The following is a 25770-nucleotide window of genomic DNA, read 5'->3' on the forward strand; positions in this document are numbered from 1 at the left end:
AGAAGGGAACAGAGGAAAACGATAACGGGATTTAATGCGGCGGTGGCGGCGGCAACCGGGAACAAAAACGACCTTCTCCATTAGAAACGAATGGGAGAGTCGCAAAAAAAAAACAACTAAAAACAACCTGAAACGTCACATCCCTGTGTGGACTGCCGCTCCAAATCCATTCACAGGAACCTCAGCTCAGGGTTGGCCGGTTTTGCCTAAGGACCAATCGGAAAGCCCGATCGGGGTGGCAGACCCAGCCCGCCTGCCACGCCCTGCGCGGCAAAACCGACCCGCCTCCGAGAGAGGGGGAGAGAGGGGATTTGGAGGCGGCAGCAGAAAGACTCAAGACTGGTGAGCAAACAGTGTGGGACTGGATAACAGTATTGGTTCAGCACGCACACACACACACACACACACGCACACGCACACACACACACAGAGGAAACAGTCGTAGGGATGGATCCTCCCATACACCATAAACAGTCACTGGACAGAGAGAGGGGGTTAGTGTGTGTGTAGTAGGGGACAGTCTGAATGTGTGTGTGTCGTGTGTGTGTGTGTGTGTGTATTATGGTAGTCAGTGTGAGACTGAGTTTAAGCCAGTCTGTGTGTGTGTTTATTCCTCCTCAGAGTCTACCTGGTCTGATATGTGAGAACTACAAAAAACCTCCGCTCTGCCAACGGAGCGGCTAAATTCGACTCCATTACCCATGATTCCTTTCGCAGCAGCTTCGTCAGACAGACAGACAGCCGTAATGCCATTTTTCAAAGAGAACGAATGGTTCTTCTTCTCTCTTTTTTTCCTTTCTTTTTCGATGAGACGCTGCCGACAAACCTCAACGGTCCAGACAAGAGAAGGAAGCGAAAAAAAACACGAGAAAAAGAAAAGATCTGAGAACTGAAAGCAGCAATAATAATAATAATAATAATAATAATAGTACTATCGGAACCTTGCGAAGTCCTATCTGAGGGATTCTGGGAAATAAAACGACAAAAGAAAAAAAAAAAAAGAAGGGTAGATGCGCCGTTCACAGTGCGCTCTGGCCGACTAAATAGAAAGAAAAAAACAGTCTTTTTTTTTAACGGAGCGAGTCCGGCTGCGAAGATTTCCCTGACTAGACTACCGCTCAGAGAGAGAGAGTTAACTTGACACCACACACACCTCTCCCTCTCCAACGCATAGTTAATATATCTGGCCCAAAAACAAAACGACAGAGAGAGAGAGAGGGAGAGAGAGAGAGAGAAATCATCATCAACAACAACAAAAAGAAGGAGAAAAAAAAACGGGATTCATAATAGTAGAGTTTGGATATTTCTGGTTGGAGGCGTGTAAACGTGGCGTGAGGGGGAAGAGAGAGAGAGAGAGAGAGAGAGAGAGAGAGAGAGAGAGAGAGAGAGAGAGAGAGAGAGAGAGAGAGAGAGAGAGGTGAGGAAATGTCCAAGGCCAGTCAGTTTTGTGTTTCATTTCAGTCACTCTTGTCCTTCTCCGGAGACGCCTGCTCCCCCCCCTCCTCCTCCTCCTCCTCTCCTCCCCTCCCTCCGTCTTCGGCGGCCGAGTCCTCGGCCTCCCCTCCCGTCTCCTCCTCCGCTCTCGCCTCCTTCTCCTCCGCCAAGTCACTCTCGCCGCCTCCCTCTGCCGCCTCGTCCTCCTCCTCCTCCTCTTTCTTCTCGTCCTCCTCCTCCTCCTCCTCCTCCTCCTCGTCTCGTCTCGGGGGGTTGGGGGTCGCGACGTTGCCGCCCAGCGCGCCGGCCATGGCGGTCTGCAGCTCGGCCAGCGTGGAGGCGGCGGCGGGGAAGCCGGGCAGGCTTAGCCCTGCCAGGCCCGGCGGCAGGAACATGGAGGGGTAGAAGAGGCCGGGCGCCATGGTGGAGAGCAGGAAGGGGTTGAATGCCAGGGAGTTGGCCGACATGCCCGCCGCGGCCAGCAGGGCGGCGGCGTCGCCGTTGACCGATGCATCGGCGGCCGCGACCTGAGGCCCGTCGCTGGACTTCTCCGTCCTCTCCGCCTCCTTCTCCGTCTTCCCCTTCTTCGCCTTCCTGCTGCCGTGCTCCTTCCCCTCCGGCTCGTCCTCCTCCTCCTTCTCCTCGCCGTCTTCACCCTCCTCCTTCTCGCCCTGCTCTCTTTTCCTCTTTTTAGTCATCGTCTCCTCGCCCTCAGCTCCCTCTCCATCTAGCGTTCCATTGGTGTTCCCCGACGCCGCGGCGACCTGGGCGTTGGTGGCGGCGGCGGCCGCGGCCAGGTTGCCACCAAACAGCCCGCCCAGGCTGAACATGTTGGGGAGGGCGGCGGCCATGTTGGGCAGGCCTCCCATGCCGGGCAGCATGAGGGGCAGCATGGAGGCGGCGGCGGCACTGGCGGCGGCCTGCTTGGGGTCGGTGGGAGGAGGGAAGGCCATCAGGCCGGCGGCCAGCTGGAGAGACTGGAGGCTCTGGAGGGACGACAGGTCCATCCCTCCAAACAGGCTGTTCAGCAGCAGAGGGTTGATGCCTCCTGGGTGGAAACACACACACACACTCCGGTTTAACATGGAGAAAAAAGTGCTGCCACCAGTCATGTTATATCTTGATTTGATCAGCCACAGCCTCCCACTCACACCATGCAGATCAGAGATGCTGCAACACCTCCAACTAGCCAAACTCTATTTCACATCACAGCAATCTAGTGAGAAATTTCACAGGACATGGCAGCTCCATCTAGACTTTAAACTTCCCTTCAACACTTCCAATACACCTGTACCTATCACACATCTTGAAAGACAGCATGAAAAATAAGCTCAGTGACAGCAGCTCCATTTTATCACAATGTTCTTTGATATTTTTAAAATCAAATAACAGATATGTACCTGCAGATGAAGCAGCGGTAGCCAGCGATGCCTGGGCAGCTTGGGCTGCTGCAGCCTGGGCGGCGGCGGCTGCCTTGGCGATCTCGGATTTGGGCCGTCGCCCCCGACGACGGACGCCCTCCTCCCTGACCACCGGGCCGGTCAGCAGGCGGTCGAACATGGCCTCCGGGAGGAAACCCTGTGGAGAGAGAAGAGGACGGGTTTAGGACTAGAAAACTGAACTTCCCAGTTGCTTTCACATCCAAGTCACAGCTCCATTCTGTGCCCCTTCTGGAGAGCATTCGGTTTGATTCAGTTGGGGATAAAATGGCTCAAGTGAAAACAAGCCACAGGGAACCGCAGGATAGTTTCTACTACTATGAGAAGTATTTTCCTCAAAGGACTGCTGGGAAATTAAAGTCAACTGTTGCCTTTGTAAACAGCAGGTCCCACCATGAGAATCATGCTTTTATTTGCTTCAATTTGGGAGGGTTACACTCAATTGCCCTCAAAATCCCCTCTGGCAGACTGTGAAGTTACAAATGAAAAGCAGCAAAGAGGGGACATAAGGAAACCTGAATGCAACAATTATCATTCTCATAAGTCACTTGACACTAGAAAAATCCTGAGCACGTTGTTGTTAAGGTATGTATTCTACATGGGAATGAGATTTGTCATTGGCTGCTCACCGACTGCTTGACGATGTCTGTCCAATCAGGAGCGATGGCAAACTCGGGGTTCTCCAGTAGCCATCTGGGGAGCTCCTTCATTGGTGGAGCCATGGCCCCGCCCATCTGGGGAACAGGAAGACGGGATGAAATCCTCTTCATATACATTCAATGCATAGTTTACTGCTTATATGTAGGAGTTATATGTATAGTCTACCGTACCATATGTATTATGTACCGTAAGTTGTCAATGTTTTTAAAGTGTAAACAACTAAATAACCACTGAATAACACTGATTTGAATGGGGACTTGTGTTGTATGTGGGGTTACCTTGCGTCCGTTGCGTCTGTTGACCACGGGGACTCTCTCGTCTCCGGTCAGGGTGTTGATGTCGATCTTGTTGGGGTTTCGACAACGATGGCGCTTCTGCTTGGGCTTAGAGAACTGGGACAACAGTAACTCCTCGCTCTTCTGCAGGAGGAAGCGATGAAAAAGAGAAAGAAGGATATGGTTAACTAGTGGCACGACTGACAGTGGAGGAAAACTGATGCAAAGAAGGAAAGCAAGAATAAAGGAAGAGACGTACTGGTGTGAATCCAGCCATGTCCATGGTGTAAGTCGGGTGCTGCCTCAGCCAGTCCCTCAGCTCTTTGTTGGAAGCTGCTGCCTCTCCCTCCTCCAGACCTGCGGAGGCAGGCGGCCTGGCGCTGGGGCTCTGCCCAGGAACGGAGAGGGGTCTGTGGGCACGGGCGGCATCCTGGCTCCCCTCCGCACCCGGAACCTTGGTCCCTTCTGCATCATCCTGAATGTCAAAGAGGGAGGTGGAGAGAAGGACAGAGACATTTAATACAGGTTCTCAGATACTCTTAATGTTTTCAATGACCAACCATAAGACATCAGACTGAAAACACACACTACCATCCTCACCCCTCCTGCTCTCTTGTTCCCCATGAACAGCAGCTCCAGCCCCTCCACATTTTTCCTGCGGCCGCGCCTCCTCCGCATGATGGGCAGGTCGGCCTCCAGCGAGCCGTTGGCCCTGTGGCCGGGGGGCGGGGTCTGCTGCAGCAGCTCCATCTGGGCCTTGAGGGAGGGGTTCGTCACCATGGCACTGGGGAAGCCAGCCAATGAGGAAGAGGCCTTGTGGTGATGGTGCATGCCCTGAACAGAAAATCGGATCAGATTACCAAATAGTTAATAAATTGCCTTTATCAAAACATATTTTTGTATACTTTGGCATTGTTTCTAAGAGTCATACCAATGAACTCAATGTGTGTGTGAGTGCTTGAGAGTATATGTGAGAGTATCCATTACCTTAGTGAGGTCTATAGCTTGGCTCTGGGTCTCGGCGGTGGCGTGGCTCTCTCGGAGCTGAGCCACCATCTCCATCAGGTTGCGCCTCTTGGCCGCCCGCTCTGCCTCGATCTCCACCTTCCTCCTCCTCCTCCTCCTCTGTCGAGGCACCGTCAGGCCCAGAGCGTCCTCCTGTGGCACCGAGGGAAAGCGTTACACCTCTGTCTGTCTAACAGCAGCACCCTGAACTCTTATCCATATTTCCCGGTGGCTCGTCACGTTATGGGAAAAAAGATTGTTGCTGGTACTTCAGAAAGCAGTAACAATTAGCGCTAATGCAGTTAGCGGCACCCTTTAGTTTCAATGCGGAATGCTAATAAGCTGCTTTTAGGGTTTGCTTTTCCTACGATGTTGCAATTGCCTGGTGTAGAAAAAATTAATTAAAATTCCCAACATGAAGATGTGACTAAATGTGGGAGATTACATTATGCACACATTAACACATTATCTAGAGGCCGTAGTGTTACATTTTTACTTCCATTATAAGATTGGTGTGTGTGAACCTGCAGCAATAGTATTTTATCTTCCGCTAAGTGTGTTAATATTGACAGACTGAAATGCTGATAGTGTTATGCGTTCACTTCCACTGGAGATGGCGTGGGCTGGAATGAGCCATTAGCATCGGTCAAGGACGACACTAGGAACTTTTCTCTTGAGTATATTACAGCTGACCGAATGATCTTTTTGCTTGTTAAGCGCTTCAACAAATGATCAGTTATCTGTGCATCTGAATAGCAATTACAGACAATTCTATATTTTGGTACCAGGAGACTCAGTTCACTCAAGATCCTGTTTATCCTGTTCGCCGTTCAAATATCCATAACGGTTTGACCTGTAGTGTGTGTGTGTGTGTGTGTGTGTTAACACTCACATGAACCTGCGGCGATAGTGTTATATCTTCACTCCCGCTGTAGGTGGTGTGGCTGCTGCACATCGACAACTCGGCCAAGCCCCGCCTCTGCAGCGGGCTCTCGGTCGCCGTGGCTACGGCCGCGGCCGCTGCCGCAGAGCCATACCCCGGCAACAGGCTGCTGGGGAAGTCGAAGAGGTGGCGCCGGTTGACGGGCCACTTGCCCTTCAGGACGGCCTCGCATATGTTGTCCATCCTGTTGATCATCACGCGATCCTGGAGCAAAGGGGTGGAGAGAGAGCAAAGGATGAGAGAGATGAGAAAGGGAAGGGACGGATAAGAATAGAGGATAGAGGATCGGGAATGAGTTCAGCAGCAACTGCGGGTCTGCTGGCTTTGCAGACTATTCTTTTACTCTGAGGAACTGGTGTGCGTCTCTTTCTGGGCGAGTCTCTCTCACCTTAGGCCAGAATGAGAAGGTGTAGGTGCGGTCCTGCAGGGTCTGCAGGGCGGAGGTTTCCGGCAGGTCGTCGGGGCAAAACCCGTCTCTGGTCTCGTCGCGGGCCGACGTGCTCAGAGAGGCGATGCTCTCCTCGTCGAAGTTCTTCTGCTCCGACGCAGCACTCGCTGCGCGCGGGGAAAAGGGAGAGAGTCACATTTCGACGCTTTATTAAAAAGGGTTTCTAAAACGTTGTCAGGGGATCCAAACTCATTTTAATCTCTCGCCCTGGAAGCTAGACTCATTAAAACATACTAGCGAGCCTTGTCATGAGGGGGAACACCAGAAATAGGCCTGTGACCCATTGTGGCATCAGCAAGCAGAGGGACTGACAACTGGGACAAACAAACTGGATAACATAGGGGAATACAGGGAACAAAAGTATGATTAAGGCAAGAAGTTATGAAAAACCTCTAACTATAAAAACTCAAATTCCCATTACGGGAATCTACTGAGAGACTTCAAAGGATGTGGCAGCCCAAATGTTGCCCATGTCCAATCAAATCATGTCATTCTCAAAATATTCCCAATTATTACCAAAGTCTAACATTTAAAAACACATAATTCTCTATGAAATCAATGGCCACCACTAGCTGCAAGCTAGGACCAGTCCGGTCCTCCACCTACCCTCAGCCTGAGATGATTTCTCTGATTTGTCGTCTTCGTCCATCCTCTCCTCCTCTTCCTCCTCTGGGCTCTTCTCTGTGCCGGCTGACTTGGGCGATTTGGGAGTTTCGGGGCTCTCCCGCTCCTTCTCCTCCTCCTCGTCCTCCTCCTCGTCCTCCTCCTCTGCCGTCTTCTGTGCTGGTTGTGCTTTGGGAGAGGAGGTGGAACGTTCCGGTGGCTCAGTGGTCGTCTCCGTCTGGTCCCTGAGAGAGTCGTCGGGAGTCGGACTCGCCTCCTTTTCTTCTCTTCCAACTTTGTCTTGGTCGTCTTCCAGTTTAGAGCTCTTCTCTCCTCCGCTCGGCTCCTCCTTCAGTTCCTCCTCCTCTTTCTCTGCTTTCGGCTGAGCCGCTTCCTCCTCCTCCTCCTCTTTCTTCACCTCCTTCGGCGAGGTGGCGGCCTTGTCTTTCTCTTCTCCCTCTGCCTCCTTATCTTTCTCCTCCTCAGGTTTTTCAGTCTTGGTACATGGAATGTCATCTGCGTTTTCTCCCTCCGCCTCCTTTTTCACCTCCTTCTCTACCTTCCCTTCCTCGGTCTTCACCTTCTTCCCTTCTCCCTCCTCCTCAGCCTCATCTTTAGCCGCAGTGACGGCGGCGTCCGCAGCAGCTGCGGCGCTAGCCAGCTCTGCGGGGGTGAGGAGAGGAGCAGCGGCGCTTTCCACCGCTCCCGTCCTGGCTTTGGTGCTCTCTCCCTGGGATCCCGCGGCGGGGCCGGCCCCTCGCTGGCCGGTGAAGCGATGGTGGGACTCCAGGAAGGCCAAGGTGGGGTCGTTGAGGATGTGATAGTCGGTGCGGCTCACTCCATGCTTGGAGGCGCCCAGGAGGAGGTCCCGATCGTGACGGCCGCACTCCCACCACTCCGGGAGGTCCGAGGAGGGCTGGCAGAGCTGGAGGCGCTCGGACAGCAGCGAATGCGGGAGGACCTGCTCTCGGATGCGGCGGAGCAGCTCGATGCGGTACAGGGTGCGGGAGGCGCGCTCCTCCGTGATGGGGTCGATGATCAGGGTCGGGTCTGGGAGTTCTGGAGGAGAGGAAAGGCATTCTTTTATTAGATAATCCTCAACTACATAACAGGCCGGCATATTATGTGCCAGTATTCACAAACACTGCAAACGTAACCAAGCCTTTTACTTAAGCAATAAGCTGCTTGGTGTTGTTGCCAGCAGCAGCAGCTCTTGGCTGTTCTAAAATCACTGTAAATCACCCCTCTGAGTGGATTATTGCTTTCATAAAACAGTGGCAACATCATCGTAACACAAAAACGCAAATGTTCAAGAAATCTTATTTTTTAATCAGTAATAATAAAATATTACTTTAGCTACTACTTTAGTAGCTAAACAAAGTGATTGCTAAGCAACACTTTAGTACCAGAATGAGTGATTTTCAGTTTGTGCATTAACTGTTATGCAGTCAAAGGTGTATGTATATTGGGTATTTCAAATGGGGCTCAGTCAATCAGAACTGAGGATCAGAACAATCCATTCAGTAAACTGGAATTATTGGTTGGGTCTTTAACTTAGTTCGCTATTAACTTTATACATAAAACACAACACAGAAAACCTTGGATGCTCAATTACACATTATATATTGAGGTGTGTGTATTCCTCTCACCTGTGTCGGTCTTGACCTGCATGCGGCAGACCCGTTTGCACATGGCGATGAACGAGTAGTAATATTTCTCCAGGCTCTCATCCGTTTTCTTGTCCAATCGGGCGAAGGCCCTGAACTGCGTCCAGTCAAATCTCTGTCGCTGGGTGTCGTAGATGACGCCGAAGGTGGACACCACGCGGTAGAAGTCAGCCTCCTCACGACGAGTCCATCTGACGGAGAACAGGAGGCAGAAGAGAAGGTTCATTTAACAACCAAAGTGGTATCTGATCAAATGTGAGAAAATGACAGAATCCAATACATTCATGTTATGAAATCACACTACATTGACAAACAACATGACTTAGTATGTTAAGCTGTAATGCAATTAACTGCCATCTATCTTAAGTCTTCCAGACCATCATTTTCTGGAAACTATCTCATTGGAGAACTCAATGGTTTGCCTTGTGATGATCACCATAGTCCACTCAGCTTTTAATTTACCACTACATCAATGCATACTCCTACTGCAATTACAATATAATGAACAAAGGAAAACGAATGGTACATATTTAATATAATTGTTATTATGGGACAGTAAAATGTAATGCTACCTTTGTCTTCTCTCCTTATAGTACATGGCTCCATCAGCCATCAGGGCAGCGTGGGCCGCTACTGCCGCCGCCTCTGGCATGAACTGCCCGCCTTTGGCCAAATAAGGACTTCCCTTGGCCAAATACGGGCTCCCTTCCGCCATGAACACCCCCGCTCCTCCCTCTTGGATGTAAGTCGCCCCTCCTCCAGCCTCGGTAACCATGGCGACGGAGGGCGGGAACTCCCGCCGACGTCGCCGGCGACCGTCGGGCCGGTTGAGGGCCTCCTGGCGGAGCTGCTCTCTCCGGTTGGAGCGCTGGTAGGCGGTGATGAGGCGACGCAGACGGGCGGTCAGAGCCGAGGCCGCCGGCCAATAGAGGCGCTCGCTGGAGCCCGAAGCCCCGCCTGCAGCAGCCGCGCTTCGACCGTTTTCGCTTGATTTAGCTATAGGGAGGAAGAGGGGGAGAAGAGAGGTAAGGAGCCTGAACCTGTCGTCAACAGGGAACCTTCTCATCCTGTCCCAATTCAAACGTTCATATTTTGACACCAACTGCTATAAAATGACAATTCTGCTTTTATACCTACTCTCTCTCTCTCTAGGTGAATGCTGGGTTACCTTCAGTGTCTCCCTCCATGTTGTCGTCCTTGTCGTCCAGAGGAGAGTTGGTGAAGTCGTCCAGGTCGTCTTTAAAAGGCATCCTCAGCGGCTTATACTCCGGATCCTCATCCTCACTGCGGGAGGGATGAATGGGAAGAGAGTTGGGGGGATGGGGTAAGGGGTGAAAGGGGGGATGGGAAGAGATGGAGGGACAGGCAGAGAAATGAGCCTCACACTTTCTGGGAAGTACAGACTGCTGAATTTCTGAGTTAAAATTTGAAGGAGGGGGCAACCAAGAGAAAAGGAACAAGGGGAATTAGTGAGGGGGATCGTGAAAGAAAGTAAAAAAGAAAAAAACGAGTAAAAAAAGAAAACGTGAAGCAGAGGCTTGAGAAGGAGGATAAAAAAAAGGAGGGGTATCAGTTTTAGGGTTCCCACGCTCAGTTGGACATCAGATTCATGACTTTTCATGACTTTCAAGGCTTTGTTTGGTGAAATTCAAGGACTTAAATTTGGCATGTTTTGGAGTAAGACATGACATTGGTCAAAATTAGACATCTTAGAGGCCTCATCTTTTTTACTCACTACTACTACTACTACTACTACTCTTTACTACTGTTGCTAAATCTACACAAATCTTCATCAAAGGGTTTTCCTCAGGATTTGAAGTATTGATACTAGGATGGAGAGAAGTCTGAGAATTGAAGCAGATTGATGAATTTCTAAATTTTAAGGATTTTCTAGGCCCATGGGAACCCGGCACTTAACCTGAAGTGAATTATAATGCATTACAGGCAGATTATAAGCCCATTAGGAGCCATACAGATCAACTTTTCCTCCTATTTTTTGCAGTGTTTATTATATTAATATACTGAACAAAAATATGAACGCAACACTTTTGGTTTTGCTCCCATTTTTCATGAGTTGAAATAAACGATCTAAGACTTTTTCTATGCACACAAAAGGCTTATTTCTCTCAAATTTTGTTCACAAATTTGTTTAAATCCGTGTTAGTGAGCACTTCTCCTTTGCCAAGATAATCCATCCACCTGACAGGTGTGGCATATCAAGATGCTGATTAAACAGCATGATTATTGCACAGGTGTGCCTTGGGCTGGTCACAATAAAAGGCCACTCTAAAATGTGCAGTTTTTATCACACAACACAATGCCACAGATGTCGCAAGTTTTGAGGGAGCGTGCAATTGGCATGCTGACTGCAGGAATGTCCACCAGAGCTCATGTTGCAGCATGATAACGGCCCCGTGTTGCAAGGATCTGTACACAATTCCTGGAAGCTGAAAACATCCCAGTTCTTGCACGGCCTGCATACTCACCAGACATGTCACCCATTGAGCATGTTTGGGATGCTCTGGATCGGCGTGTACGACAGCGTGTTCCGATTCCTGCCAATATCCAGCAACTTCGCACAGCCATTGAAGAGGAGTGGACCGACACTCCACAGGCCACAATCAACAACCTGATCAACTCTATGCGAAGGAGATGTGTCGCACTGCATGAGGCAAATGGTGGTCACACCAGATACTGACTGGTTTTCAAAAAATGCATATCTGTCATGTGAGATCCATAGTTCAGGGCCTAATAAATGTCTTTTTTCAAGATAAAACTGCACATTTTAGAGTGGCCTTTTAGTATCTTGATATGCCACACCTGTCAGGTGGATGGATTATCTTGGCAAAGGAGAAGTGCTCACTAACACGGATTTAAACAAATTTGTGAACAAAATTTGAGAGAAATAAGCCTTTTGTGTGCATCAAAAATCTTAGATCTTTTATTTCAACTAATGAAAAATGGGAGCAAAACCAAAAGTGTTAGGTTTATATTTTTGTTCAGTGTATATTATACTAAATTTAAGACTGATTTAACAACCAAAATGAAACAAAGCTGGCAAAAAAAAGCCCATTTCTGATTGAACACAACTAATGAAACTTCTGAAACTATTAAGGAGCAGTACAAGAAAAAGCACCTGAGGAAATTAAGTGTTTGACATATTAGATTAATATGAGAGTGGACATGCATGTCAGTCAAACATGCTGTGATCAACTGAAAGTGCGGGTAATATAATACAACATAAGAAAATACAACCAAGACTACTGCCAGTCTCATTCATATCTTTTGGACAATTCATGTTTGTCTTAAATTCAGATGATGTAAGACTTTTTAAGGACATGCAGTCATCCTGCGATCAGCACCACTTCAAGTGAAGTGCTACCAGAGAATGGAGTGTGGAAAACGGACGAGGGAGAGACTCGACGAAAAAAAGTACGGAAATAGGAAAAAGTGGGGAGAGAGAGACAGACTAGAGACGGAGGAAAAAATAGGAGGAAGAGGAAGAGGAGGAGGAGGAAGAGGAGTTGATTTCGGTTGGCAGTGGCTGGTCTCTTACCCCTCGACACCATCTGCTATCATGTCGGAGCCCCTCTGCTCGGCGGCGATGGCCTTGGCGTCCGGCATGCCCACCCGCTCCAAAAAACACAGGGTGGGGTCGGCTCGCATGGAGTTGTACTTCTCATAGCCTGCAGAGAGAGAGAGGGAGAGAGAGAGAATGATTGGAAAACAGAAAGAGAGAGGGTGAGATGTAAAAGAAATACAAACATGACAATCCAAGCATTAAACTGTATTTTTAATCAGTTCTTAGTCAGTGTAGGATAATAAACCGCTGTAGACTAAGGTTAGTAGCCAAAACACACACACTCAAGGGAAACTCCTAGAAAGAACGAAAAAAAATAGTTGTGCTTTCTAGCTCACTCCTAGACAGACACCACGCCACACACTCCAACCCTCCCTCTCTCTCACACACACACACACTCAGACATGCATACACACACACACACAGCATCCATATTAAATGAAGGAACAGACAAAAACAGCAGCAGAAGGGCAGACCCCAGGAGCCAGCTGCTGACAAGACAGACAGGCTGTGTGTGTGTTGCTGCGTGTGTGTGTGTGTACATGCGCCTGGATTCTGTGCGCGCATGTGTGTACGTGTGCATATCCAAGCGCGCCTGCAGGTGCTCATTTGTGTCAGGCTGAGAGAGAGAGAGGGAGAGAGAGAGAGAAGGAGAGAGAGAGAGAGAGAGTGTGTGTGTCATGGCGTCTGTATGTGAAAGTGAGCTAGTGTGTGTGTGCGCGAGTGTGTGTTTGTCCGTTGAGTGCATCCAAGCAGAACAGATTAGAGTGTGCAGATCCTACTGAGACGCATCGGGAAGGAGAGGAGGAAAAAAAGAAGAGAAGGAGGAAGAAAAAAAGAGGAGGAGGAGAGATGAGAGGAAAAAAGAGGAGTGGAGAGGAAAGGAGGAAAGCAGAGAGAATAGGGAGGGCTCTCCGTTAACACGGCGCCTCCCTCTCCAGCCTCTCTTTCAGTCGGCCCCGCTCTCCTGTTCCCATTCCTCGCTCCATTCATCCTCTACTCCCTCACCTCCTCTCTCTCTCCCCATCACATTTCAATTAGGATAGATGTGGTGAAGCATTGTTCCTAACCGTCTCTCTCTCTCCGTCTCTCACACACAGACACCACAATGCATCACACACACACACAGCTCTGTGCCCGCAGCCAAACGCTAATCATCGGGGCCTTTATAGGCCATCACTCTTCTACAGTGTGTGTGTATGTGACGCATTGTTGTGTGTGAGTGTGTCTGCATACGACGCTCTGTGTTTGTGTGCGTGTGTGTGTGACTGAGTGTGTGTCAGTTTTTGCCCCTCTAAGGGCCTCCCTAGTGAATGAGGATTATGATTAACTATGGGTGAGCCCTTTTGTATCCCTGTGTGTGTGTGTGTGCGCTCTCTCCCAGCCCGTCCTAATTGAATCAGAGAGGATGGCAATGATGGAGAAATTATGACAATTATCCCAAATTAATACGAATGAGGGTCCCCGTCCGCAGAACACACACAATGACACTCGGCCCCATCAGCCTGTCACTGGGAGTCACATTCAGACGCCCAGTCAGCACCCAAAGGTGGGTCACTGGGAGATTAGCATGACTCCCAAGTTATCCTAATGACGATCCAGAGATAGGTTAGTAGGTTGGCAGTCAATGGAAGGTAATACACCATTGTAGAATAGTAGGTTAGTAGATTTAAGTCAAGTGGGAATATAACAACTAATGGAAGAAAAACTGGTCATTTTTAACACTGAGACAAACTTCATTCACATCAGTGACATTGGGAGGCGCTGAATTAACACCTGTAACACACGACACGCCACACACACACGTGCGCGCCTGGCCGGCGGTCGGACACCGCCCATCAATCATCCTCCCGATAGCACGCTGAGCCTGCCAGCTGCGTACCACTGTCGCCATGGCAACACCAATCAACCGGTGGCAGCAGAAGTGGGCTGGGGTGGGGCTTGGTGTGTGTGTTTTTCCGGGAAGCTTATCCTATTTGAAGATTATGTGTGTGTGAAAATGTGTGTGTGTCTGTGTGTGGAGGTGATGCTTACTGAGTTGGGAGCCGATGGTGTGTGTTAGAAGATGCTGGTGTGTGTGTGTGTGTGTGTGTGTGTCTTACCATGTTTGAAGACACCAATGAGCAGCGATTTGTCCGCCTCACTGTCCCACCAGTCGGCTGGGACCTCGGCGTGGAACGGCTGGGGAATCCAGATATCCAGCTCACTGCGGCGGAGGGAGCAGACGATAAATATCAAATCACTTCTAATCCACTCAAACAGTATCTGACATCATCGTTACCATTAATGTTTCGTGTTTTAGTTAGAGATCGTTATCGGCTATCCAAATTGTTTGTGCGCATTCAATTTGCTTCGGCGTCTTTTTTGCAATTCAAATCAGAGAGGGGGGAGAGAGCGGAAATCAGATTATGTGGTATTTTGTGCCGTAATCAGATTGTGGCTCTCGATGGTGTCGGCTGCCAAACAGGAAGTGTGGGACGGAGGCTCAGGAGGGACACTGGACCAGTGATGGCAGTATTTCTGGCAGCGTCCTGCCGGTTGACATTCGTATTGGCTGGCTTGGTCCAAAAGTCACATTCTCTATATTTGAGAGACAACGGCTTTGTTTACATGCACACAGCATTTCGGATACTGGCTTTTGGATATACCAATTAAGGGGTAAGGCTGGTGTTTTTTAATGCATTTCTTACCGTCAACAAATCCTATGAAAATAACAAAATCAGCAATGAATTTGTTTTGCCAACAAGTCTCGTCCATGTAGCCGAAACCCAATAAAGCCATGTCTCAGTAGCCATAGAACTCCATTGTATTAAAAAACAATTAAAAACATGTCAAAGAGCCATGCCATTGCTCTGGGCAGCACATTTCATCATTGCGATGCACCGGGCCGGCCGACTTTTTCCTCAAACAACTTAATAAGCCGGCTGTAAACACGTTTGCGATCTCAGGAAAGTAGTTCCGTAGCACCGAAAATAGTCCCTGGCGTAATGAAGAATTTGTTCCCATTTGAATTTGATTTGGTAATAACTACAACAGCCTGACTTTTCGTGGTAACAGTTAGCGATTTTTAAAATTGAAACTATGTCTTTGTGAGCTGTATTTAAAAGGTTTTTAGCTTACAGTTGGAGCCAATGACTTCCGGTTTGAAGGCTAAAAAGGGAACATGGGAGCAAACGCATTGTTGATTTTCTTATTTTCATAGGATTTGTTGACGATAAGAAATGTATTTAAAAACACCAGCCGTATCCTTTTAAGGTCTTATTCAGGATAAGCTCCATATGCACCTTTAGTAACCTCTCCAATACCCCTATACACATGTAACCACCAATAAACACAGCTTCTGCCCATCTGTATTCTCATGCCAATAATTTAGCTAGTAAGCTAGTCTACAGCTACTCTAAGCTTGCACTGACTGTAAAAACCAACGGGAAACATCAGTGCCTGTTTCACTGCGTCAGTGCTCTGGATAACAACAGAATATCCCAGACACCTTATCCAGGTTTTCTCATTCATTTCCTTTACAGATCATTAACAGGATTTGGCGTTGACATGTGGCACTTCATAAACAAAATCATCCCAAATATTAAGGGAAACCCGGTTAAGAACAGAATACTCCACGCTTCCAAGTGTAGCCAGTGAGAACAGGACAGGCTAAATTCAACATACATGCTTTCTGCAGGACACTGATTGCATGTTTTTGCAAAGAAACCCTCCATTATGACAAAGAAGAGAGTAGAAAATTGTGTTTCCAGCTAGCTGTGGAGAGAGACAGAGAGGGCACAATGCACAATGGATGCAAGGAGAAAGATAGAGGGTGACAGGAGGAGAGGAAGAAACCAGGGAATCAGGCCCTTATCTCTGCAAACAGCAGCATGCCTGGCCTTGGCAACACACACACACACACACACACACACACACACACACACACGCCAAGGCTGGCATGCTAAATCCCCCTGGCATATGTTGGCGCGCTGGCACCCCGTATGCTCACGTCTGGCACGCGCCGACACACACACACACACACACACACACACACACACAGGGGTCTGTCACAGTAGCCATTGAGGGGAGAGAGAGCGAGGGAGAGGGAGGAAGGGAGGGAGGGAGAGATCAACATGAAGTGCACGTGCTCCACATTATAAATGCATTCACATCTGGGTGAAAGGGTGATGAGAGGGGGATGGGAGAGGATGAGAGACTAAAGTGCACTGCAGAGAGAGAGATGGACAGATGGCGCGAAAGAGGAGAGTGATGGAAAAAAGATGGAGGGAGGAGTGAAGGAGTTGTGAGAATGAGATGAAGGAGCAGTCAAGGTGAGTGGTGCTGTAGCTGCCCTACGAATCCACAACACCGCGCTGTGAAGCCTTGTAGCGACTCGTAATGCAAGAGCTTGTCAGCATGGAAGAAAATGGCCCTCCAAATGAGGCAAAAATTGAATAAAAACATGATCTTGTAATATTTTTTCCCTGATAACATAATGAAGGGTGGATGTAATATTTTTTAGAATAGGAAAGAGCCTTGATGGCTATCTGGCAAAGAGGCAGAGAGACAAAAATACACTTAAAAGTAATAATCCAGGACATTTTCATATAAATAAATGTCCGTTTTACTACTCTCTATCGCCAATAGCAGTGATAGCCACCATGACTGAACAGACAAAGAAACAGAAACTCAAACTTCAACAGAAAAAAGGAAAAAGACATCACAGTGCTGGACACACTGTTTGATTGACAGGTGATCTCAGGGAAGAGCAGTGCAGAAACACCACAGCAATGAGCGTTGAGCAACAAAGATGGAGACAAAAGAATATATCCTCTGCAGGATGGAGGGAGCACGTTAAAGAAAGAGAAAGAAAGGAAAGTATCTACTGACCTGGTGTCGGCTCCTTCCAGGATACGCTCGGCCTGGTCGCCTATGACCTCCTGTCTCAGATAATACAACATCCTCACCCTCAGCAGCACCCTGAGAGAGAGAGAGAGAGAGAGAGAGAGAGAGAGAGAGAGAGAGAGAGAGAGAGAGAGAGAGAGAGAGAGAGAGAGAGAGAGAGAGAGAGAGAGAGAGAGAGAGAGAGAGAGAGAGAGAGAGAGAGAGAGAGAGAAGTGAGTTGTAAAATACATTCTGCTATATTCCTGTACAGTGAGCCATTTGTTGAACTCCAGGATATTCCCTGACTTCCCAAGAGAATGTGAGAAATTCCCTGACTTTCTCCCGTCTGGAATACACACCTCTCTAAACTCCATGATATTCCAGGACTTCCATGAGCAGAGGGAGCCCTGACAGCACTACTTTATTGGGGGAGCTCCTGTAAAGTCTTGTTTATGCGCTGTGTGTGTGATTCCAGAGCACCATTTGGACCGGGTGCAGGATTTCTGATCTCCCTAAGACTACTTGGACGTAAAATGTCCTTAAGTTTACTTGTGTTTACAAGCTGGCTACCAAAAATATAACGCATTAACACATTCTGGCACTGTCAGATTCAACTGGATTGCTAGCAGATGATGTCTAGAGTTTGCTGAAAACCAGAACTCTGAGTCATTCATGGACTGGTAAAAATTACAGACAAGGCAAATTCACACCGGATTAAAATTATGGAGGCTGTATGACTGCAGGATCTCCCCCAGCAAAACTAATCCAGTTCAACTGAGGCTGAAGAAAGAGAGCTGGATTTGACCTCCTGACATTGGAAATGCTGCTGTACGGGAGAGCGGCTTCATTGTAAGCGTTTGTCACCAGATACCCGAGGATTTGATGCCAATAAGACCGTTTTGAATAGAGGGAGAGGGGGAGGAGAAGAGGAGGTGACGAGGGGGAGGAGCGGAGGGGAAAAAGAATGGAAGGGAAGGAGCGCTGTAGATGGAGGGAAAGGGAGAAAGTTTGGAGACAGTGAGGAGGGGGAAGGGTATACAGACAGTCAGTTGTTTGCAACTCATTCTGCAGTGTGTGTGTGTGTGTGTGTGTGTGTGTGTGTGTGTGTGTGTGTGTTTGTGCGTCAACGGCATCACAAGTTGGGGTGTGTGTGTGTGTGTTTGTTGGCAGGCTGTGTGTGCTCATCCATCAATGTGCCAGGCCTGATTAGCCACACAGCGCTGTGCTCCAGCCTAGCAGATGGCACCACATAATCACCCCCAAGTGTGTGTGTGCACGGGGGTGTGTGTGTATGCGTGTGTGTCTTTCACCCACTTCCAACAGGTCTGCCTGCCTAGCACCTGGCCTGGCGCGCGGCCAGACACACACACACGCACACACACACACGCGCACGCAAACACGCTCACACAAACTTCCCCCTCAAGGAAAAAAAAAATCCTTGGAATCAAATCCGGAGGGCAAGGAAGCATATCTCCCTGACAACAGGAGAGAGAGCTGACCAGAAAGCGAGGGTGTGTGTGTGTGTGTGTGAGTGAGAGAGAGAGGGAGAAGGAGGAGAGGGAGGCTGGTAGGTGTGTTTAAGTCATGCTGGGTTTAAGGTGGCAGGGCTGGTCTCAGCCATAAGTGGCAAGTCTGCCCTGGTTTTAAATCCTTAAATCTACTCCATCCATATGGATTCAGTATCCATGGAAACGTAAACTCCATGCACTTTACTGTGGCTCTTCAAAATCTTCATTTATGGCCCCCAAAAAGTTTGCCTTGGTCCTGGCTACTTGTTACTATGGTGTTTCAGGTGTGTGTGTGAGAGAGAGACCTACTTGTTACAGTGGTGTTTCAGGTGTCTCTTGTAGCTGTCCTCCTGCAGTAGATGGTCAGGGTTGCAGCTGGCCAGCCAATCGGCTCGCGGGGTTTGGGGAGGCGGGGCCGGGGGCTTCCCCTTCTTCCCCTTCCTGCCCCGAGGGACCGGGGTGGAGAGACCTAGAGAGAGAGAGCGGTAAAGACACTGTCAGGTATCTCTACCAAGAAGACAACCTGCAACCTTGTCATTTTCTTGGAATGAGCCAAAATGTTATGGGATAATTCATCTATTTTCTCATCTTACATGTGACTGAAATATCTAGTCTTTACACTTTATGGCACCTAAAGTCCCCCTACACGACTACAGACCTGAACTGACTGATATGAGTGGGTTTAGAGCATGATGACACATATATAACACTAAGGCATTAATAAGCAGTATGGCTTTTCTTCATCCTGCCCCGTTTACATTTCTTAGCTGCCAGTGTTTTAGTCATCCTGCCTTCAGTCAGAGCAATCACGTGTGTGTGTGTGTTCAAGTGTGTAGGTGTTAAGACACATACCAAAGTGTTTAGCCAGTGTTTTGTTTTTTTCTGTCAGTGTACTTAGGTGTGTGTGTGTGTGTTTTACCAGAGTGGTTGGCCAGCGTCTTGGTCGTGCCATCGGCGCTCGGGGCGATCAGGTCCCAGACGAAGCTTTTGATGTTCTCGTCACCGCGGTAATGCAGCAGGCAGTAAGCCAGTAGGGCGCGACAGATGGTTTCCACATCGGCCTCCCGTAGGGGGCGCTTGAACCGACCATGAGACAGGATGTCGCTCCACCTACCCCAGCTAGAGAGAGACGGGGAAGAGAGAGAGACGGGGAGAGTGTGAGTGTACAGATAGACCCAGCTTCCAATAGCATTTCATATACAATACTGGCTTCACTATGGTAGAAACTAAGTTCAAACTAGACTGTATATGATTGTCCCATTGGTTAAAATAGAGGTTAACATACATTAGGTTAACATACTATCACAGGAGCACCAGAGCCAATGATCTACAGCTGAATCTTTCAGTGCAGCTAAAGGAAAATAACTTGTTTTATTAGGCCGGTTTGTCAGACTACACTACACTACTATCATGGCATGCATGACCTTGATCGTTTATGAATGCACACGCGACATCGCATCACGCTGTCATGTGGCCCAGACATCACCCTCACACACACACATTCCACAGGCAGACGTGTGTGTGTGTGTGTGTGTGTGGGCGCCAGTGTACCAGGCTCTCCTTAAACGTTTCACCAGCCTGCTGACTTAACCATTGCTGGCACCCCAAGTAGTGCCACCCTGGCATCGTTCTGTGCATGTGTGTGTGCGTTAGTTAATGGGTCACAGCCCCCCTCCCCCACCACCACCACCCTCCAGAGTGCAAATGACCCTCAAGCCTGATTTGGGGGTCGGTTTCCATCATGTCACACTGTCTTGATCTTCACTTGAAATTTTTCCACTGCTCCTTATGAATTTTCACGGAGCCAGTCAAGTATTTGCCGTGTGATCGAATCTTATTTTGACTGAATGAATGGTAGAAAGGGTAAAATGGTGGACGGGCTCAGAGAGAGAGAGACGGACAGAGATGGATGATGGGAATAGACAACAAGAGCGATGAATAGGGAGGACAGGCCAAGTCAGACAGTGTGTTTTTGTGTCCTACAGCCCCGGGCCATGAGACTAGACTGTAACAATAACAACGCTGACATCTCACTAGCACCACTGTTCTTTCTCACACTCGCACACACACACACACACACAAACCAAGTCAGCCACGAAAACGGACAGGCTCGTCCGCTAATGACTCTCTGTTAAGTGTGTCCGTTTGCCTGTGTGCGTGCTGTATATTGTACATTAAGCCGTGTCTGTGACTTTAAGGCTTGTTATTGTGCGCAAGTAGACGCTTTAGTTAGGAGATGAGGAGAACGCACTGCTTTGACTTCATCCAACTGAATAATATTAAACTTTTTTTCTGGATAATTCTAGACTTGGGGGGGGGGGGTCCCTTTGAACTACCTGTGTGAAACGCAGTACATTAGGCCATTGTGTGTATATATAGTGGGTATGTGTGTGTGTGTGTGTGAGCGATACTAAACAATGCGCCCTGCTTTTCAAGTCTCTAAGTGCAAGGTCACTTTACTGTCTACGTGTGCACATGAATAAGCATGCATTGGGTATATATATGCGTGTGTGTACTAGGTCACTCTGGAGTGTGTGTGAGAGAATGTAGGCGGTATTGATCAGCGGCTGTGCGCGAGCGTGTGCGTGTGTTTGACGGCCTTGAGCGCGCAGATTGCTGTGTCTACTAAATCACTCCACGTGTGAGGCTGCATGCATTAACTCAGTCGCACCCACGCTATAAATAAGCTGACTGATGCGAGTATTATTTCCTCGGTACACAGCCACACCCGCACCCGCATGTGCGTGACTTCCACCCCGACCTCAACTCTGCTTTGTTGCCCTTTTTTCTTCTCCCCATTGAATCGTCTGATTCAGTGCAGTTTCTGTTCCACCGCTGTCCTTACAAGTTGGACTTTTTTCCCCCTTTACCTTTTGATGTTTAGTAATCGCTTCCAGAATATCTGGGCCCGGGGGAAGAATATGACACGTATGGAGGTTTTTTTTACTTCCATCTGCATTATCTGGATGTCCTTTGAACATCTATCTGTAGTGCACGTTTAAATACAAACTGGATAAAACATGGAAACAGGGCTAGGTCTCTAAAAATCTGGGTTTTTCCAATTCAGTCAGCGTAAACATTCATTCTGAATTATTCCATTCATGATCAGATATAGGAGTTGAATACAAGTTTTGGGGAGAAAATGGGGAAAGTGGATAACTGACAAATAGCTTGAATGTAAAAATGCCTAAGAGGTAGCTAACCAATTCTATAGCTTTATACATTGTATGTAAGATAATGCCTATCAACTTTGTTTTTCAACTGTTTTTGGAGTGGAAAAAAGTAAAAAAAATATATAAATTTTATATCATTATTTATTAACAGTATTCTATATTTATCATTCAAAGAGATGTATATTACTATATAAAATAAGCAACAAAAAAAAAGTCAGATATGAACCTTTTGCACTCAAGTTTTTCAATTTGCGGACTTCCGAAATTGAAACTGACACCAACTCTGTTAACCCCTCTTCAAACACACACACATATATATGGGATGTCATCCTCACCCGTAGACCAGCAGGTTCTTCTCCACCCTGAAGCACTCAGACCTGGGGTAGCCCTGGGCTCTGTCCTGGGGCCTCCGCGGTTTGGACTGCGGCTTGCTCGGCTCGTCTCCGTCGCTCTCCAGCTCGGAGAACTCCAGCATCTCGTCCTCCTTGACGCTGCTGTAGTGGCGCGTCTGCTTCCTCACCCTGGGTGTGTCGATCACCAGTGTGTTCTGGAGACAACACAATGACGGGTCACATATCTCTCTTTAACATTTACTCATTTCTAAAGGACATGATACACAGGCCAACTTTCTGGGGTAAAATTCATTCCATAGAATATTTAAATTTTTTCCTACAATGACTATATACAGTTACATGCAGTATATTTTAGCATTCTGAATGAATTCCATCCTAATTCATACCGATTTAGATATTAATAGAATACTAGGCTCCATGCGAACCAAGCTACTCTTCCATTAGGAAGAAAGCTTGTTATGTCAGGTTGTCCAAAATGTTGCAAGGTGGATCATGCAGTAAGCAAACTTTTGGGCAACATTGTAGAGCAACATGGCCCAGGGTTGCCACCCTGTTTGTAGCTCTGATATACAATTCCATGACTTTTCCCGCCTGGTTTATTGATATTTTTCTAAAGCAGTACACAGTCTGGTTTCCAGTCCAGCTGGGCATCTAATAAATGTATGAAAGTTGGAAAATACATTCTGCTACATTCCTAAAAATAATCCATTTGGAAAATTCCCTGTTATTCCCTGACTTTCCCCATCTGTCTCAATATTCCATGATATTCCAGACATCCAGTGACCAGTGGGGACTCTGTGAATACACAGCAACGTCTGGACAAAATCAGATTAATTGGATATTTGGCCCTGTGTTTGATTCTTGTTCCTGAGAAAATTGCTGCCCGGCTCGAACATAAACAGGCATTAATTATGTTGTCTAATGAATTACATTTTTATTCAATTAATTTGTTTTTTTCCCCCCCTTCAATCCTGTTAATATGCTGAAACAGGGCAGTAGTTAGTTCCACAATTATCACAGAGCGCTACAGTCATTTCCATTTTAACATCACACAATAAGAAATCCCAGGGGACCAGCCCAAGTGGAGTGAGTGTGAGCGAGTGTGTGTGCGAGTGTGTGTGTGTTCACGCTCATGCAGCTGGATTAAGTGTTCCATTCGAGGGCCCTCCAAAAGAGAGCGACAGCGAGAGAGGGAAGGGATAAAAAAAACTGAAGGGGGAAAAAAACACAAATGAGGAAGGGAAAAAAAAAGGGAAAAAAAAAAAGAATTGAAGGCAAACGGTGAATGAGTGTAGGGAGGAAAAGAAGGCAAGAAAATGATAAGGATGCCTCTGAGCGGAGAGCTGTGTGTGTGTACAATGCTAGTGACTGTGCATGTGTTTCTGTGTGTGTGTGTGTGTGTGTGTGTGTGTGCTAGCCTAAGTGATATCTCTGTACCCTCCAGGCATCTGCGCTCTGTTAAGTGGAGCTAAGCAGCTTACTTTCTCACACACGCGCGCACGCACACACACACGAGCAGGGAAACATGGGTAATTAAGGAAGAGAGGAGATTCCCAACTGTCAATATTAATCTCTCTCTTTCTCCCTCTCTCTCGGCCCCCCCTCCCCCTCCATTTTCCCATCATTCTCTGTCCCTCTCAGTCTGTCTTCCTCTCCTCCTCCTAGCCCAAGGTGATAGCATTGACTAATTACCACTGCTATTAGCCTTTTCATGAGGGGAACACCGCCGAGGTGTGTGTGCGTGTATGGCTATGTATGCTATGTAAAATATGCTATGTATGTTACATATACATATAAATGGTGCGGTTATTTCCTCTTCAATGTGTGTGTTGAGTGTGTATACAGCATGCTTCGTATCTGGCCATTGATTGATTTTTTTTGTGTGCGCAAGTGTGTACATTTTCAGTGTGTACCTATGTATGTGTATGTGGTGTGTGTGTGTGTCGTACCCGTCCATTGATGGCGTCCAGGTCCAGCTCTGCCTTCTTAGCCCACTTCTGCCAGAAGTCGGGATCCTCCAGAGAAATATCCGTTCTGTTGCCTGCTGCAACAAAACTAGCCTGCAGACAAAGGAAAGGGAGTTATCTCACTTTATGTCTCATACTATGGTGACGGTGTAGATTTCATATGATAAAGGGATGATGTGTTACCTTAGCGAAGGTAGAGCCCTTGCCCTCAGACTCGATGGTGATGGTCTGGGTTCGTCTCTGCAGGATCTGGTCGATGTCTTCCTCGCAGAACTTGGAGCCCTCGTCTTCCTCGTCCATCAGCGCGCCGTACGCGCCCTTCCTCAGCAGGTCCTCGATCTCCTTCTTGGACAACTGCTGCACCTGGACCGCACACGGAACACCACAAGTTTGATTGTTTGTTTTATCAATCTGAATGAGTGTGTGACTGTGTGATGTGTGTGACGCGTCTCACCCCGTTGTTGGCGTTCTCTCGGCCGCTCATGCTCTGGAGCACGGCCTTGTCCAGCCCCAGCTTCAGACTGGCCTTGTCGAACATCTCCCTCTCGTAGCTGTTCCGGGTGATCAGGCGGTAGATCTTCACCGCCTTGGACTGGCCGATACGGTGACACCTGGCCTGAGCCTGGTGGAGGGAGAAAGGGAGGGAGGGAGAAAGGGAGGGAGGGAGGGATGGAAGGAAAGAGTCAGAAACGTCATTCACTGTCAAATTCAGCCTATATCCAAAATGACTCCGGCTTTTCCGTTGACACCACTCTGCGCTTGTATGTTCAGCTGGAGATGTGAGGTTTCTGCACAGCACTGATGATATGGTCCGATGAAGCGGAGCCAAGTGTGGCTGGCGGAGTCATCAAATCTAGCCGATACTTGTACCTTCAGGCTAGTTTCCCCTCCCTATGGACAGAGCTGCCTTCTGTAGTTAGGGGGGTTGTTAGCCCTCACAACTGACATCTGAATGTATTGAGAATGTGATACTCTATTGATTCCTGTATGGAAATCTTAGTCTCTTAGGAGGTCAGAGGTCAAGGTCAGCTACAGAGCAGCAGCCTTGGAGCTGGTAGGGATTCAGTGTTTGGCTCAAGGACACTTCAGCAGAGCGGACGCTTGCCGACACGGGGGCTTGAACCCATTCATTAATATTATGGAAACTAGAATCGGGATATATTATATTGATTAACTGTGCAGGTTTAGCATCCTGTGGTTGGTACCTGCAGGTCGTTCTGGGGGTTCCAGTCGGAGTCGAAGATGATGCAGGTGTCTGCAGCCGTCAGGTTGATGCCGAGCCCTCCGGCCCTTGTGCACAGCAGGAAGACGAAGCGGTCTGAGTCCGGCCGGGAGAAGCGGTCGATGGCCGCCTGCCGCAGGTTGCCGCGGACGCGGCCGTCTATCCGCTCGTAGGGATAGCTGGGCACGGAGAGAGCGGGGAGGACAGATTAGTATTATTGTCTGTAACATTATGTTGTCAATATTACCAGCAGCAGGCATCCCTGTCATCATCATTAACATCATATTGACCTTTAATCGCCAATTAAGGAAGCGCTAATAGCAAGTCAACCCTCTTGCCGAAGCCTACAGGCAGAGAAACACTGGTCACACACATTTCCCTCCACCCATCCACGCTCACCGTCTCTGGATGAGGTAGTCCTCCAGGATGTCCAGACAGCGGACCATCTGACTGAACACCAGGACCCGGTGGCCGCCGGCTTTCAGTTTGGGCAGCAGTTTGTCGATCAGCACCAGCTTGCCGGCGGCTTGGATCATGGCCTGGAGGGCGAAGTCCGGCATGTCGAACCCGCCGCCGTGGGAGTCCCTGAACTCCTCCACGATCTTCTCCTCCGCTCCTGGACGAGTG

The 25770-nt window shown here is 48.4% G+C and overlaps 1 protein-coding gene across 1 annotated transcript in view; it reads right to left on the reverse strand.

Moving 5' to 3' along the window:
• Positions 1-1040: 1040 nt before the first annotated feature.
• The window catches only part of chd7 (chromodomain helicase DNA binding protein 7), a 64952-nt gene continuing 40222 nt past the window's right edge, over positions 1041-25770 (reverse strand). Inside the window, exons 18-41 of the mRNA XM_078287612.1 lie at positions 25543-25759; positions 25127-25322; positions 24376-24543; positions 24105-24284; positions 23904-24014; positions 21937-22148; positions 19348-19547; positions 18738-18897; positions 16927-17016; positions 14157-14260; positions 12031-12160; positions 9643-9758; positions 9047-9470; positions 8457-8665; positions 6811-7866; positions 6145-6311; positions 5706-5960; positions 4796-4966; positions 4409-4642; positions 4068-4283; positions 3812-3952; positions 3503-3607; positions 2835-3012; positions 1041-2482 (exon numbers count right to left, since the gene is read on the reverse strand). Coding sequence (XP_078143738.1) covers positions 1458-2482; positions 2835-3012; positions 3503-3607; positions 3812-3952; positions 4068-4283; positions 4409-4642; positions 4796-4966; positions 5706-5960; positions 6145-6311; positions 6811-7866; positions 8457-8665; positions 9047-9470; positions 9643-9758; positions 12031-12160; positions 14157-14260; positions 16927-17016; positions 18738-18897; positions 19348-19547; positions 21937-22148; positions 23904-24014; positions 24105-24284; positions 24376-24543; positions 25127-25322; positions 25543-25759 — 6065 coding nt within the window. The 3' untranslated portion in view covers positions 1041-1457. The remainder of the gene's footprint in view (positions 2483-2834; positions 3013-3502; positions 3608-3811; positions 3953-4067; positions 4284-4408; positions 4643-4795; positions 4967-5705; positions 5961-6144; positions 6312-6810; positions 7867-8456; positions 8666-9046; positions 9471-9642; positions 9759-12030; positions 12161-14156; positions 14261-16926; positions 17017-18737; positions 18898-19347; positions 19548-21936; positions 22149-23903; positions 24015-24104; positions 24285-24375; positions 24544-25126; positions 25323-25542; positions 25760-25770) is intronic.

Source organism: Centroberyx gerrardi, chromosome 13, assembly GCF_048128805.1.
Source record: "Centroberyx gerrardi isolate f3 chromosome 13, fCenGer3.hap1.cur.20231027, whole genome shotgun sequence".
Taxonomy (NCBI): Eukaryota; Metazoa; Chordata; class Actinopteri; order Beryciformes; family Berycidae; genus Centroberyx; species Centroberyx gerrardi.